Source organism: Culex quinquefasciatus, chromosome 2 (genome assembly GCF_015732765.1).
Source record: "Culex quinquefasciatus strain JHB chromosome 2, VPISU_Cqui_1.0_pri_paternal, whole genome shotgun sequence".
NCBI classification, from domain to species: Eukaryota; Metazoa; Arthropoda; class Insecta; order Diptera; family Culicidae; genus Culex; species Culex quinquefasciatus.
In genome coordinates, this window is record NC_051862.1 from 54,547,875 (window position 1) to 54,561,401 (window position 13,527).

The 13,527-nt window shown below is 40.7% G+C and overlaps 3 protein-coding genes across 8 annotated transcripts in view; 2 read left to right on the forward strand and 1 right to left on the reverse strand.

Moving 5' to 3' along the window:
* LOC6047098 (sialin) overlaps nucleotides 1-2,666 on the forward strand; it is a 26,627-nt gene extending 23,961 nt beyond the window's left edge. For all 5 annotated transcript variants that reach the window (XM_038254626.1, XM_038254629.1, XM_038254627.1 and 2 more), the window contains one exon: nucleotides 2,162-2,666. In XM_038254626.1, the coding sequence (XP_038110554.1) occupies nucleotides 2,162-2,350 (189 nt within the window). In that variant the 3' untranslated portion in view covers nucleotides 2,351-2,666. The remainder of the gene's footprint in view (nucleotides 1-2,161) is intronic.
* Nucleotides 2,468-5,109, reverse strand: LOC6051698 (arginyl-tRNA--protein transferase 1). 2 transcript variants are annotated; one of them, XM_038254623.1, is made up of 6 exons: nucleotides 4,915-5,109; nucleotides 4,210-4,856; nucleotides 3,722-3,871; nucleotides 3,411-3,592; nucleotides 2,833-3,142; nucleotides 2,468-2,773 (listed from the first exon to the last, which is right to left on the reverse strand). In XM_038254623.1, the coding sequence occupies exons 1-6, from the start codon at nucleotides 4,997-4,999 to the stop codon at nucleotides 2,675-2,677; spliced, it is 1,473 nt and encodes a 490-aa protein (XP_038110551.1). In that variant the 5' UTR covers nucleotides 5,000-5,109; the 3' UTR covers nucleotides 2,468-2,674. The 2 variants fall into 2 exon arrangements, with proteins under 2 accessions (XP_038110551.1, XP_038110553.1); XM_038254625.1 differs by lacking the exon at nucleotides 3,722-3,871 and adding an exon at nucleotides 4,008-4,151.
* Nucleotides 5,110-11,279: 6,170 nt separating this feature from the next.
* On the forward strand, nucleotides 11,280-12,521 carry LOC6047090 (40S ribosomal protein S18). Its single transcript, XM_001864159.2, has 3 exons — nucleotides 11,280-11,393; nucleotides 11,785-11,970; nucleotides 12,040-12,521. Exons 1-3 carry the CDS (start codon nucleotides 11,391-11,393, stop codon nucleotides 12,307-12,309), a joined length of 459 nt encoding a protein of 152 aa, XP_001864194.1. The 5' UTR covers nucleotides 11,280-11,390; the 3' UTR covers nucleotides 12,310-12,521.
* Nucleotides 12,522-13,527: the final 1,006 nt, after the last annotated feature.

The following is a 13,527-nucleotide window of genomic DNA, read 5'->3' on the forward strand; positions in this document are numbered from 1 at the left end:
CCCTGTGTGCTTCTAGCAGATGCGGCGAATGAAGCTGATGTAGGTAATCTCGAAAACACAAAACTTTAAAATTCGATATCTCTGGAACGAAACATATTCATTTCTGTCGATAAGTGATTCTTATGTAAAATTGGCCGGGGAACACGATGGTGAGGTCAAATTAAAAAAATAAGTTGAGGTGTTTTGAGATACGGCCGTTTAAAGTTTTCAATTGCGCAATACAGGTAGAAATAATACATTAATCAACATTTTGACCACAGAAATGGATTCTACGTCCAATTTCCTTCAAAATTGAGTCTAAGACCGACTTTCTAAGATTTGTGGTTCCTGAGCTATCGCCGTTTGAAGATAGGGGTTTTGTTCAAAAATCGGCAAAAAGTCGATTTTTTGGGGAGGTACAAAAATGGAGGGGGTGGTCCGATTTGGATAAAATTCGGGATTCTTGCATGTTTTGATAGTATCAACAGCCCTGCCAAATTTGAGCAGGATCGGAGAGGGTAATTTTCAAATGCTGTTTCGCTTCAGATGGAATGACCCCTGTGACGTTACACTGGCAAGTGTTGTAGTCAAAAGGATGTTCGGCCTAATAATCAACAAGATAATGTTTTTTTCGATTCCTTTTACCGAGCTTTCGTGCGCGAGAGAGGAGAGCCGTGCTCCCTCCGGATTTTTCTCTTGATGAACGTCTAAAGATTTTCTTTTGAAGATGATTATTCCATCACTGGAAACATGAACTTTTTTTTCAAATCTCTCCGAAACAACCCAAATTTTCTAATGTCGGTATCTCGGCCACTAATGGTCCGATTTTCAATGTTAAAATATGAAAAATTCGGGAAATTTTCCGATCCTTTCGAAAACATTTTTTTTTGTACAATGCGAATAATATTTCAAAAGGGCAAAATGTTACGAAGAATTGAGTAATGTTTTCGAAAAAAATATTTTCTGGAATGAACAGTTAAATATTTTCACTATTTAAATTAAAAAAAACCTGAATTTTTCGGACAAAATTTAACTTATAACAACTATATTTTGAAAACGGTGCAATAAAACAAAAAAAAATGTGATGTACTTTTCGATTGCAAATTCAATTTCACATAAAAAATGAGGTCAAAATATTTTAACAACAAGATTTTAATTATTTACGCTATTTAAAAAAAAATCAAAACCCGTCGGAAATATTTGGTCCATATTTCTGAGTGGCTTAAAAGATGCGGGGTTTTGTCCCCTAAAATATACAAAAAAAAGATAATCAAAAAACGGATTTAAAAACAAAGTTAACCCTCTACAACCCAACCCCGCCTTTAGACGGGCTTCGATTTTAAAAAAAAATCGCAAAAAATACATTTTTCAACCAATTTATGATCTTTAAAAAGCATTGCAAAGAAGAACTCTTACAATTTTGGAAAATTTTGCGGGTTGGAAGTTTTACTTGTGTTATGTGACTTTGCCAATGTTTTTAAAAATGTAATTTTTTTAGGTGTCTACTTTTGCTGTGTTTTTTACTAACATTTCCTATATTTTAAGTAAAAAGAAGTATGCAGTAATGTTTCTAGTGTCCCAGACTATGCCTCTACGTATTTATTTAAAATTTAAATGATAATGGGGCCATTTTATAGAAGAAAATGTGAAAAAGTGTCTGTAAAAACATGAAAAAATTAGATAGGCAAAATGTAATGATAGGAGGTGGTAGAATAGGCCAAATACTATCAGAGGGTTAATTTATAAATTCCAATTTTTCCGTTTACCTATTTTTCTGAATAGTCCTCATCAATACATACAACTTTGCGAAATACACCAAATCAATTAAAATATTCCCAGAAAAGTTACAGATTTTCGAATATTTACGTACCATTTTTGTATGAACAGCTGCCAAAATGGTATGGAGATTTGAATGGGTGAACCATTGACGCAAAATGGTTTTTTTAGGGAAGGCCTCCACAAAATTTGAGCCAAATCAAAAATACAAAAAAATAAAAGTGGTCGAAATTGGTCGATTCCGTAGAGAATTGCTCAACTGATATTTTCCGAAGATTTCGTTGAAAAGCCAAGCGTCTCCATTATAATTACGCTTCCTTAATATTCCAGTGGGAACGCGAGGTTGATTTGGAAGATTTTTTCATCCGACCCAACTAAACAACTCTTTTTTTTCTTTTGTTGGCAGAACACAATGTACGAGTGGCGAAACGTTTTCCTCATCAGCGCGGCCATTTACGTCGTTTCCGGGACGATTTTCATCATCTTCGGCTCGGGCAAGGTGCAAAAGTGGAACGACGTCAAACCAAAGGCGGACCCACCAACAACAACGAATTCCGGCCACAACGAAGCGTGTTGTGAGAGTAAACGAAAGTAGTGCAGGCAGGCTTATTAGTACGACAGTATTTTTTTACTCCTAAATTGTAGAGCAATATTGATATTTTTCTATTTATTCCAATTCAAATGAGATATGTTTGAAGTAAAACACAGTAAGTAAGATTAACGTTGAAGCGAATTTTATTTGCAATATTAAGATAATAAATAAGAGGAACCTGCCGTGATCGGGCCGCTCTGAGTGGCCACGCGGTAAGCTTAGCTAGGGTTCAGATCAAATCATTTGAATAGTAAGCGTAAATCACAAACAGATAACAATACGTGAAAACCAAAATACAAACTGTACAATTTCAAAGCAAGACTACTTCTATCCTTCGTACAGCAACATCCTACCGGAGCAAACTTTGCCCACCAGCTTCGCATACGTGATGACATTCTCCTCCAGCTCCGGCGAACCGATCTCCTTCTGTAGTAGAAAATCGCATTAAAATACCAAATCCCAACAATTCCCTTACAAAATCTCACCAAATACGACGAGTACCGCTGGTACGAACTGCCGTGCAGAATCAGCACGTTCCGAACGTCACTGGGCCGCGTTCGATTGTCGTCCTCTGCGGCCGGATCCTCGTTCAGCCGGCAGTACTTGCTCCGGTCGAGCAGACCGATGACGCGCTGATCGAGCGGGTGCCAGCTGTACACCTCCGGGCAGAGCAGAAACGACGGGCTGAGGTTGCTCTTGTAGCGCATCTTCGGACACGAGTGGATGTAGAAGCCCATGTAGTAGCTCGAAATGCTTGCCAGCTGCTGTTGGAGTTTGCGCGTGAAGGCGAGCTCTCTGAATAAAAACGGTACAAAGAAAAATAAATGGAGACTTTTGCAATTCGCAATTTTCAGTGTAAGAACGGGCCTTGACCGATCTTATGCACCAGGTTCCCGATGAACACGCGCTGCCCTTACACCTACATCTCACCCTTGCTCTGAGTCAGTACGAGCAACACGCTAGAACACGCTTTGAGTGTTCGTGCCAGGCATTCGCACCTGTTCCGGTTACGCATTTGAACTCGTTCCGAAGGTGGTACATTACGTAGGGTTTGACGACTCACCTCAACGACCCGTACGTGCCCAGTGACAGAAAGCGAAACTCCGGATCGTAGAAGAAGTACACCGAGCTGACGCAGCTGGGCAGCAGATCGATCACGCCGACCGCAATCAGACGATCGTCCAGCCAATACTGCTGATGGTACGAGCCGAGCCCGCAGCTGGGCGAGCTCTGACCTGGCAGCATCTAGAACAATATTAATATATTTTAGTAAAAAATATTTGACTTTAAAATTTACATGGGATAAAGCAAAAACGGGTGGACAAATTATAAAATAAGACACACGAAACGGGGGACAGCCAAGCGCAATCGTACCTTGAGCGGTGACTTGACCAGAAAGTCCTGGTACTCGCCGATGGCACCGGGCGGATCGTTGTGCACCGCCGTCTGGTACTTGCTGTACAGCGCAAACGAGCGGTCCAAAGTGCGCCGAAACTCGTCACTGGCGGTGGCAATCGTGACGAGCTTCGCGGGTTTAATTATGGCCAATTTTTACGGGGCGAAAATTTCAAAAAGCCAATCGCGGGAGGAACAAAAAGAGGAAAAGAGAGAGAAAAGAAGAAAAATCCGTTAAAACTAGCTGCCGGTTCCGGGCGCTCACCTTCAGCGGAGACATGACCAGGAAGCGCTTGTAGCGGTCCATCTTGAGCTTGTCCGGCGGATCCTGGTGCACTGCCGTCTGGTAGGCACGATACAGGTTATACTCGACGCTGGAGGCGCCCTCGCTAGACGGAACTAGCTTTACCTGGAGGAAGAGGAAACGTGGTACAAAAGAGAATTTTAGGACAAAGATTAAAACTGACCTTCAATCGATGCGCCGCCTCTTCGCCCTCCTTAGGCGCCTCATCCAGAAAATCCTCCAAACTCTTCTCCACATTCTTCCCCTTGGCCGCCTTCATACTGCTCGCGATTTCCTCCGCCGACAGGCCCTTCTGGATTAACCGCTCCCGTTTGCGCTCAATCCTCAACAATTTAGCCTTCTTCGGTGGACTGCCCTGGCTGGTAGGTTGCGACTTGGCCGACAGATTTGAATCACTGCCCACCGCCTTCACAACAGACTCTTTCACGCCCAACCCTTCCGTGGCCACTTCCCCTTCCGCGACCTTCCCAACAAGGTTCAACTTGCCAACGGCCAATTCCTTCCGCGGATTCCGTGCCACCTCTCCCATCTCCAAATCCCCACCACTGCCACCACCCTCCCCCTCATTCAACCGCCCCGTCTCAACATCCCCTTCCCCCTTCAGGCCATCCCGCAGGAACTTGTTGACCCGCTTGATAATCTTTTTGTGCGACTTGTTCAGCCGGAAGCCCAACGCGTCACACTTGATCGTGTACGACGGACAGCAGGTCGTGTCCATTTCCGGCTTGTAGCAGTAGCTCCCGGACCGGCGCCACCCCCGATCGATCAGATCCTGGTAGTCCTGAACCGTCAGCGAGTGGGCCCACATTCCTGGAGCGGAGCCAACGATTAGTCACCTTCGTGAAGAATCCATTTCAATTCAGCTTACCGTGGGACTGGCAGGATTTGGGCTGCTTGCAGTAGCCGCAGCTGTAGTTGGCCTGCTTGCCGTAAAAGTCCACGATGGAGAACATGGCGAAAACGATCTTAAATTAATGAGAATATCCTATAATTTAATTTCTCAATGTAGTCTTGCGAAAAATCAGAAGTCGAAGCTCTCGACAAAACGTAAATAAACTTTTGCCAGTTGCGAGATTGACGTTTCTCACAAGTTGAAATGTCAGTGGAGTTTGCTATAAACCTCACCATAAACGCAATTTTTTGCGTTTATGGTAAACTGAGCGCAGGGATGCCAGACAAACTGAAAACAGACAAAAAAACAACTTTTTTGTTTGCGATATGTTTCGTAGGTATCAGACTATGACAAAAAAAGACAAACAAACAAACAAACTCGTACTTTTTGACAGATGGCCAGCATTTCCAGAGTTTTTTTTTTAATATGTCCTATCGAGAAATTAAAAGTGAGAGTGTGTGCAACGTGGAGTTAAACTTTCTATGCAGTTGCTGTGAAGGATCCCATGGGGGGAGCGGTCGTGGCTGAATGGTTACGATGTTCGCTTTACAAGCGAATGGTCCTGTGTTCGATACCCATCTGCTCCCAACGAGAATGTTCTGGACTCATTTAAAATTTGAATTAAATGAAAAACTTGAAGCACACGGTGGGGTTTGATCCCCTGTCCTTAGGATTGGCAAGCAAAAATGCTTTCCACTTAACCGTGGAGCATTGGTAGCTTGAGGAGGACTGAGACTGATATCGTTGAATCCAAGAATCGGACTAAGAATCACATTGAATATCAGAACTCAAACAAGATTGCATGCAAGATTGCAAGCGCAGTTGAAATTGAATCTAAAATTACTTCGTTAAAAAGGAGCGTTCTTTTATTACGTAACGCAGTAGGGGGGGAGGGCGGGTCGGAGGCCGTGTTACGCTCCATACAAAAATTTTAAAATTTGTATGAAAATTTTGTTACGAGGGGGAGAGGGGGTCCAAAAATCCATTTTTTTGCGTTACGTAATAAAAGAACGCTCCCAAAATAGCCTGGGCGACTGATAGAACTCATCCAATAAGAGATGAGAAGAATTGAAAGCTTTGCCATTAGAAATGAGAACACACGAAGAATTCGAACAACAACGCAAAATCGGTCGTTACCACTCGCCTAGGGTGGCTCCTCAGACCATTCACCTTCCCAAAAACCGTCCAACTCCTACACGGAAACTAAAATCATGATTTATTCTATATGCTAATTGCACATAACTTTGTCTTGAACTAGCGTAATAAAATATATAGATGGTCGATTTAAACATTATATGTTCCACGTATAATTTGGATAAAACTCTTCATGGATTTTATATGCGCGTTGCACATAACCGAGTTTGTTTCCTGCCTATTAAACGATATTATTCTCGCAAACAAACTTTGTGAGCACCGCATATAAGTTGTATGTTCACGATAGTATAGATTTTTGCAGTATGCTTTTACACATACAACTTATATGCAATGCTCACAACATTTATGAGTGCATGCTCAGCATGCTCGAAGGTGTGCAAAGCCACTACAACATGGCGAAGAATTGAACAAAATCGGTTTGCTCGTGGTTTTGGTGCAAAATAATTTCGAATTTTCTTTAAAAAAAGAGTTGTTTTCAATAGTAAAAAAGGTGTAGGTAGTTATTTAAAACATTTAACCATCCAGCAAAAGGTTGTAGACATTCAGGTATTGTTTCGAACAGCGAGATTTTACAATCCTTTTTTCTTCCAGCTTAAACGCCCATCTCCGGCGTCGAAAAGCGCCGATCGTGGTCACGCAAATGCATTCACCTGGACAGAGACTGGGAATTTCTGCGAGCAGCGAAATCCCAACTACGGCAACCGCGACTTGGAAACTCGCGAGCGGTACAGGAGTCCTCCGCCGTCGAGGGAAGATCGCGGGTACTGTGCCCAGGACGCTTGCAGGAAGCGATCTATGTCGAGGATTGCTAGCGGAACGAAAAGGGAAAGAGAGTGGTGTGCAAGCCACCGTTAGATCTGGAAGATGAGAAGGGCAGACGAAATGGACGCCGCATACCCGTTCCGGCGGCCGCCGAACCAACGCATCTCGAAAGCGACCAAGAAAATCAACGTTCCGTTACGCCAACCTGGGAGTCAGCTTGTCAACCCCCTGATACACCCACGCCGAGGAGATCCACGTAACGCACGATGATCTGCTCGGAAGGATGTCACAGCGCCGGCGGCCAAAGACATTCTGTCGGACCTGAGCAGACTTCGAGGGTGAGTTTTGGTGTAGATGTTGAACCCCCAACAAAGGGTCCACTTTAGTGCGGATGATGAAAGTGCGTGTGCCATTTCAGCTGGTGCCGAGATGACCCGGTTAACGCAGGATCAGTTGCTGCAGGAATCTCCAAAGATTCGTTCCGGAAAGGAGTTGGTCGCGATTCGGAGAGGACTGTTGGCTAGTTGAAGTGCTTACTGGGACCGGAGACGTCGATTGAGACCATGTTTTCGATGGTTTCGATTCGCAGTTTTCGATGAAGCTGGTTCTGCCACCCACAACATTGATCTGCATGACCTCCATTGGGGATTGGTGCTACCTCCTAACCCACTTTCTTCGCGTCGGACCACATCGTCCTGCTCACGAATAGGAGAACGTCGAACTCAGGAAGTGCACCTTGGCAGCGAAGCGAGTTAACATCAATGCCACCAAGATCCGGCCACGTACCAACGGCCTGCCAAAAGAGGTTCCCGCTGTCGAACGCGATTGCTTGTAAGAGTACTTAGAATGTAAATAAAAAATACACTCACAAATAAAAAACCCTCCCCGAAAAACAAAAACACTTTCAAATAAAAAACGTAAATTAGTAGCATCATAAAAACATTGTAATAAATATTGAAAGAAAATTGAAACAGAAATTTTACATTAGCAATACCAAATAAAAATAAAGCACGTTTCTATTGAAAATCAAATGAAAAATATTTTAAAAACTATGAATTTGCAACAAACATATCATAAGTGGGTGCATATCAAAATCTGTGAGCATTGCATATACTGTTCATGTGCTGTGAACATACATTTTATATGCGTTAGCATATTTAAAATTCGTATCCATGTATACGTAATGCTGATAGAGTTTATATGCGGGGCTCACACCGTTTATGTGCAGAAGCATTTTGCAAAAATCTATATGCAAAACTAATAGCAACAATCATGATATTTATTTCAGTGTAGCGAAACTTACTTGAGGATACCGTGGAGGTTTTCCCTTAATACTCTGAAAAAATGAAGCATCAACACTTCCCGTCTTCCAAATCCCTTTCCTTGTCCCTGGTGCGAGGTGGAGATGGGAGCGACCGGCAATGGACGTCTGCCATGGCGGAGAGATTCTAGTTCAGGTGGAATTGGTTCTATTCCCAATTATCGATTCCTAGGCAACTTGAGCTTGGACAATCATCACATCACATGGCGAAAATCCAGTCTGCAATCAAGTTCCAAAATGGATTATGATGTAACACACAGCTGAAAGGAACTCAAAAACTCTGTAATGTATCTCAAAAGAACTTATTGTATCTTGATTATTCACCAATAAAACCAAATTGAATTGAATTGAATAATTTAAATATTTAAGAGTTTAATAATTTAAGAATTTAAGAATTTAAGAATTCGACGGCAACATTTCAAAAGACATCATGTACATTTTGACACTTTCTGGATTATTGCATATTCTGAAAGTACTTCTAATAAGCTACCTCTCCACCAAAAATGAACAAAAGTTACTTCAGTAAAGTCTGTTTAATCATGATTTTAAATAAAGTAACATAAACAAAATCTCTGCCATCAGCAGTCTCTGTTTATATAGCCCTGTCAACCTGTCAAACAAAAGACTACATGAACCTCTTGACGGAAAAAAGCAACATGAACAAAGCGCCATGTACATTCGGCGAAGAAAACCGAATCATAACAAAGCGTTCCCCTCAATGCCAGCAGGGTGATATAAACGTTGGTGATTTCAAAAGAAGTTATGTTTGTTTTTCTCAAATAAAATTACGGAAATAATGTTTTATTGAATTTGGATGATCAAGTATCAATAAAAGCAACGTTTTTCATCGTTTGTTATCATTAGAACATCTTATTTTGCTTTTATATTAAAATGAGAATTGAAATGCTCAACAATCAAATGCGTTTTTCTCAAAACGCATGGTTTGTACACAGAGTAACACAGAGTGAGCAGTCCGAACAAAAGTCATCAAATTTTGTGGCTCCGTTACGGTTGTTGTTGTTGAGTCTCCGTAACGGTAGCAGGCGTTATGTTTTTTTCAAGCGTTATGATTTTGAACGGATATTTTAAAATTTAATCTAGTTACCACATTTTTTCCAACAAATTAATGTCTGTCAAACTGTCTGTTTTGTTTATCACTTGCATTTTTGTTCTTGAGGAAAATTAGTTGGAATTGTGAAAACATAAAAGTCGTGGGAGGATTCCGTCGGATGGACCGATTAATCGATGTGGCGCGTGGAAAGTGTCTGTTGAGCCGTGCGAGAAAACCGGCCGGCGTGAGGAAATGTGGGTGTTCTGTTGAGCTGCGAAGGAAAAGAAGTCGAACGAGCCGGTCCTTCGGTTTGACACGCGTGCGCGTGCAGAAAGTGTTAAACTATTTGTTTTTGCTATTTAGTTGTAAGCAGCAATAAATGAATCATGAACATGGCACATTAATTATTTTCATTATTTAAACCCAAATTGAGAAAACGAATTTAACAAAATCGTGCAAAAGTATTGTGGTTGAATCACGCTTGAAAATTTCAAGCTTATTTATTCGAACCGGTTCCATGTCATTGCGGCATAACGAGATCATGTTTTCGAACCCCTAGTTTGTGGATGGCCTGAGTCTTTCTCATTGCACGTTTGACGAACGTATAGAAAAAACAGAAATTAAAACTCTCTGCCGGAAATATAATTGTTCAGGACCATACGATGCTGCTGGCTAACGAAACCACGTATTCCTTGCTTTACAACCCAGATTTCCACCCACTTGGCCACACGATTTCGCACTCGCCTTTTATCTACCATCACAAGAGTTGAGGATCCCTACGTGATATCCCCACGATGAATCGCCAGCCAAAAGCGTCCTTTTTCCGCTCAGCGCTGTCTACTTAACTAAACCACCTTAAAATTAAAGAAAGCACCAGTCGCAAATAGTCCACAATCATTTCTACGATCATCTTCTTTTGCAAAAACTAAACTTTTGCTTAGCAAATTTGGTTTGTTTTGAATGTTTGACAGCAAAACTAGCCGCAAAAAAAAGTAACGCCTCAAAAGCCAGTGAACTGCGATCAGCTGATTTGAACCCTACCATTTTGGTGCAAGTCGGGCTGACGTCTGATTTTATTATAACCGGGGGATGTACCGCGATGTACCGCGTAACGGTACCATAAATCAAGAGGCAGTAGTGACTCTGTGTTACTCTGTGGTTTGTACATGGTGCTTTTTGAAATGTTGGCGTCGAATTTAAGAATTTAAGAATTTAAGAATTTAAGAATTTAGGAATTTAAGAATTTAAGAATTTAAGAATTTAAGAATTTAAGAATTTAAGAATTTAAGAATTTAAGAATTTAAGAATTTAAGAATTTAAGAATTTAAGAATTTAAGAATTTAAGAATTTAAGAATTTAAGAATTTAAGAATTTAAGAATTTAAGAATTTAAGAATTTAAGAATTTAAGAATTTAAGAATTTAAGAATTTAAGAATTTAAGAATTTAAGAATTTAAGAATTTAAGAATTTAAGAATTTAAGAATTTAAGAATTTAAGAATTTAAGAATTTAAGAATTTAAGAATTTAAGAATTTAAGAATTTAAGAATTTAAGAATTTAAGAATTTAAGAATTTAAGAATTTAAGAATTTAAGAATTTAAGAATTTAAGAATTTAAGAATTTAAGAATTTAAGAATTTAAGAATTTAAGAATTTAAGAATTTAAGAATTTAAGAATTTAAGAATTTAAGAATTTAAGAATTTAAGAATTTAAGAATTTAAGAATTTAAGAATTTAAGAATTTCTGACAGCACTGTCATGAAACGCAATCTCGGTTTCCCGCCAACTGTCAATTCAAACTGCTCTAGATATCAAGAAATCAAGATAAAAAGGTGTTTACGGAAACACAATCGTTACTTTTCACTTTATTGATCATTTACAGGGTTTAATCAAGGTTCTAGTAACATATATAATTTTTTATATTAAAAAAGTTGATGCGTTGAATATTCGACTCTATCAAACAAGTTTGAACAGTAATTTTAAAAGAATAGAAAGTGCACAATAAAAAACATTTTCACCTCTACACACCGCCTTGTCCTACCCCGTTTGACAGCTCTCAAACTTCACTAGATCGCGCCGGAAGCAGTGAATCGCTCTTTTTCCGGCATCTGCCAGTCGAGTGCAGTAGACACATTTTCAGTGTTCTGATAAATATCTCGTTTAAAATGGTAAATTTCGTGTGAAATTGTGTGAAATATGTCGCGATCGATTCGGAAAAGTTGGTGCCATAGGACGTTGGTGGAAATTGCGGGGATTTTGGGCGATTTGAGCTAGAAAATGATAGATTTTGATAGTGTTTGACAGGTCGCAATTTTTCGCTCCTGGAAGCAACGGAGGAGGTGGCAACAAAATTTGTTGACATGTTAGCTAGGATGCTTGGGAATGCTTGGTTTCGTGCTAAAAGATCAGTGATTTTCCGTAGTAAGAGTTTAATTTGACGACAATCCAAGCAGTTGACCTTATTTGCGATCGGGGCACCAACATTTCCGAACTCCTTCCGCGATTTGTTTACGTTTTTTGCGAGGTTAAGTGTGTAATATCTTTGTTTCTTTCCGGCAGTCGCTCGTGATCCCCGAGAAGTTCCAGCACATTCTTCGTGTGCTCAGCACCAACATTGACGGCAAGCGCACCGTCCCGATCGCGCTGACCGCCATCAAGGGTGTTGGCCGCCGCTACGCTCACGTCGTGCTGAAGAAGGCCGATGTCGACCCGTTCAAGCGCGCCGGAGAGTGCTCCGACGAGGAGGTAAGTGGTCCCGGACCTTCGGACGTTCATCAGTTTTGAAACTAATCAGCGAATTCCGTTCTTTTTAAGGTCGAGAAGATCGTCACGATCATCTCGAACCCGCGCCAGTACAAAATCCCGGACTGGTTCCTGAACAGACAGAAGGACATCATCGACGGCAAGTACTCGCAGCTGACCTCCTCGAACGTGGACTCGAAGCTGCGTGAGGATCTGGAGCGATTGAAGAAGATCCGTGCCCACCGTGGTCTGCGTCACTACTGGGGCCTGCGTGTGCGCGGTCAGCACACCAAGACCACCGGCCGTCGCGGACGTACCGTCGGTGTGTCCAAGAAGAAGTAAACCCTTTACTCTTTTGGCTGGATGTGTCTGGGTGGTGGAGGAGGCGTTTGTATATTTATCGATACAAAGAGGAAGGCAAACAACAAGGAGAAGACAGTGCGGCGAGTGTGCGATCCGTTTGTTTGGAACTGTCCCATTGGTTGTGCTGCGATAATTAAACAAATAGGAGTTACGGAATGTGGTAGTTTCAAATAAATGGACTGAAAGTGAAACAGTTTATGGAGTACTTATTGCCGATGGTGAGAGTGGTACCTGATCTAAGGCGCAAAATCGAAATCCTTTTTAAAAGCTGGTTCAGAAATGGTCATCATTTTATGAAAATTTCAGGAGTCGTGTCATGTTTTTTGTGTTTTTATAAATCGTTTTCAACAGTTATTAAGAAACTAAATGCCACTCAAGCCGTAAAGTTTCATTAATACTAAAACAAGTAAACGTAATTATGCCGTGACATCACCGGAATGTCGTTGAATAACGTAGTTCATGTTTTTGCCTTCCTCACGTTACTGAGGAAAGGCTATAAAATCACTCAAAAAATGAACTTTTAATTAGACCTCCTAGACCCACCTTCACGTATACCTATCGACTCAGAATCAAATTCTGAGCAAATGTCTGTGTGTGTGGTGGGATGTTGATCAAAAAATTGTCACACGATTATCTCGACATTGGCTGAACCGATTTTGTCCATTTTGGCGTCATTCGATCCGTCTTGGGGTCCCATAAGTCGCTATTAAAAATGATAAAGTTAAGTTAAGTACTTCAAAAGTTATGCTAAAAAAACGAGTTTAGCAAAAGTCCGGAAGATTGTAAAAAGGGTGGTTTTTGTAAAAAAAACCCGTCATGCTATACATTTTTAAAAAGGTATTTAAAAGACCTTTCCAACGCGTCCAAGACATTGAAGATCTGACAACCCTATCAAAAGTTATAAGCACTTAAGTGTTATTTACGCACTTTTTGCATTTTGGATAGCACCCTTTAAATGTGAGGAAGGCGCCAACCGCCTAAAGGTGGATTAAGTAACGTTTTTTAAATTAATTATGTCTTAATTGAACTTTCTTATGATAATTACATTTCATTTACATTCTAAGTGGTATGGCTAAATGCTCTTCATCTTTGTTTTTTTTTTTTTGTTTTATTATTAACTGTTTACACTCAATTATTTAACTCAAATTGTTTTACATTTTTGCATTAAATCGAATACATTTGGGTAAAAAAGAAAAA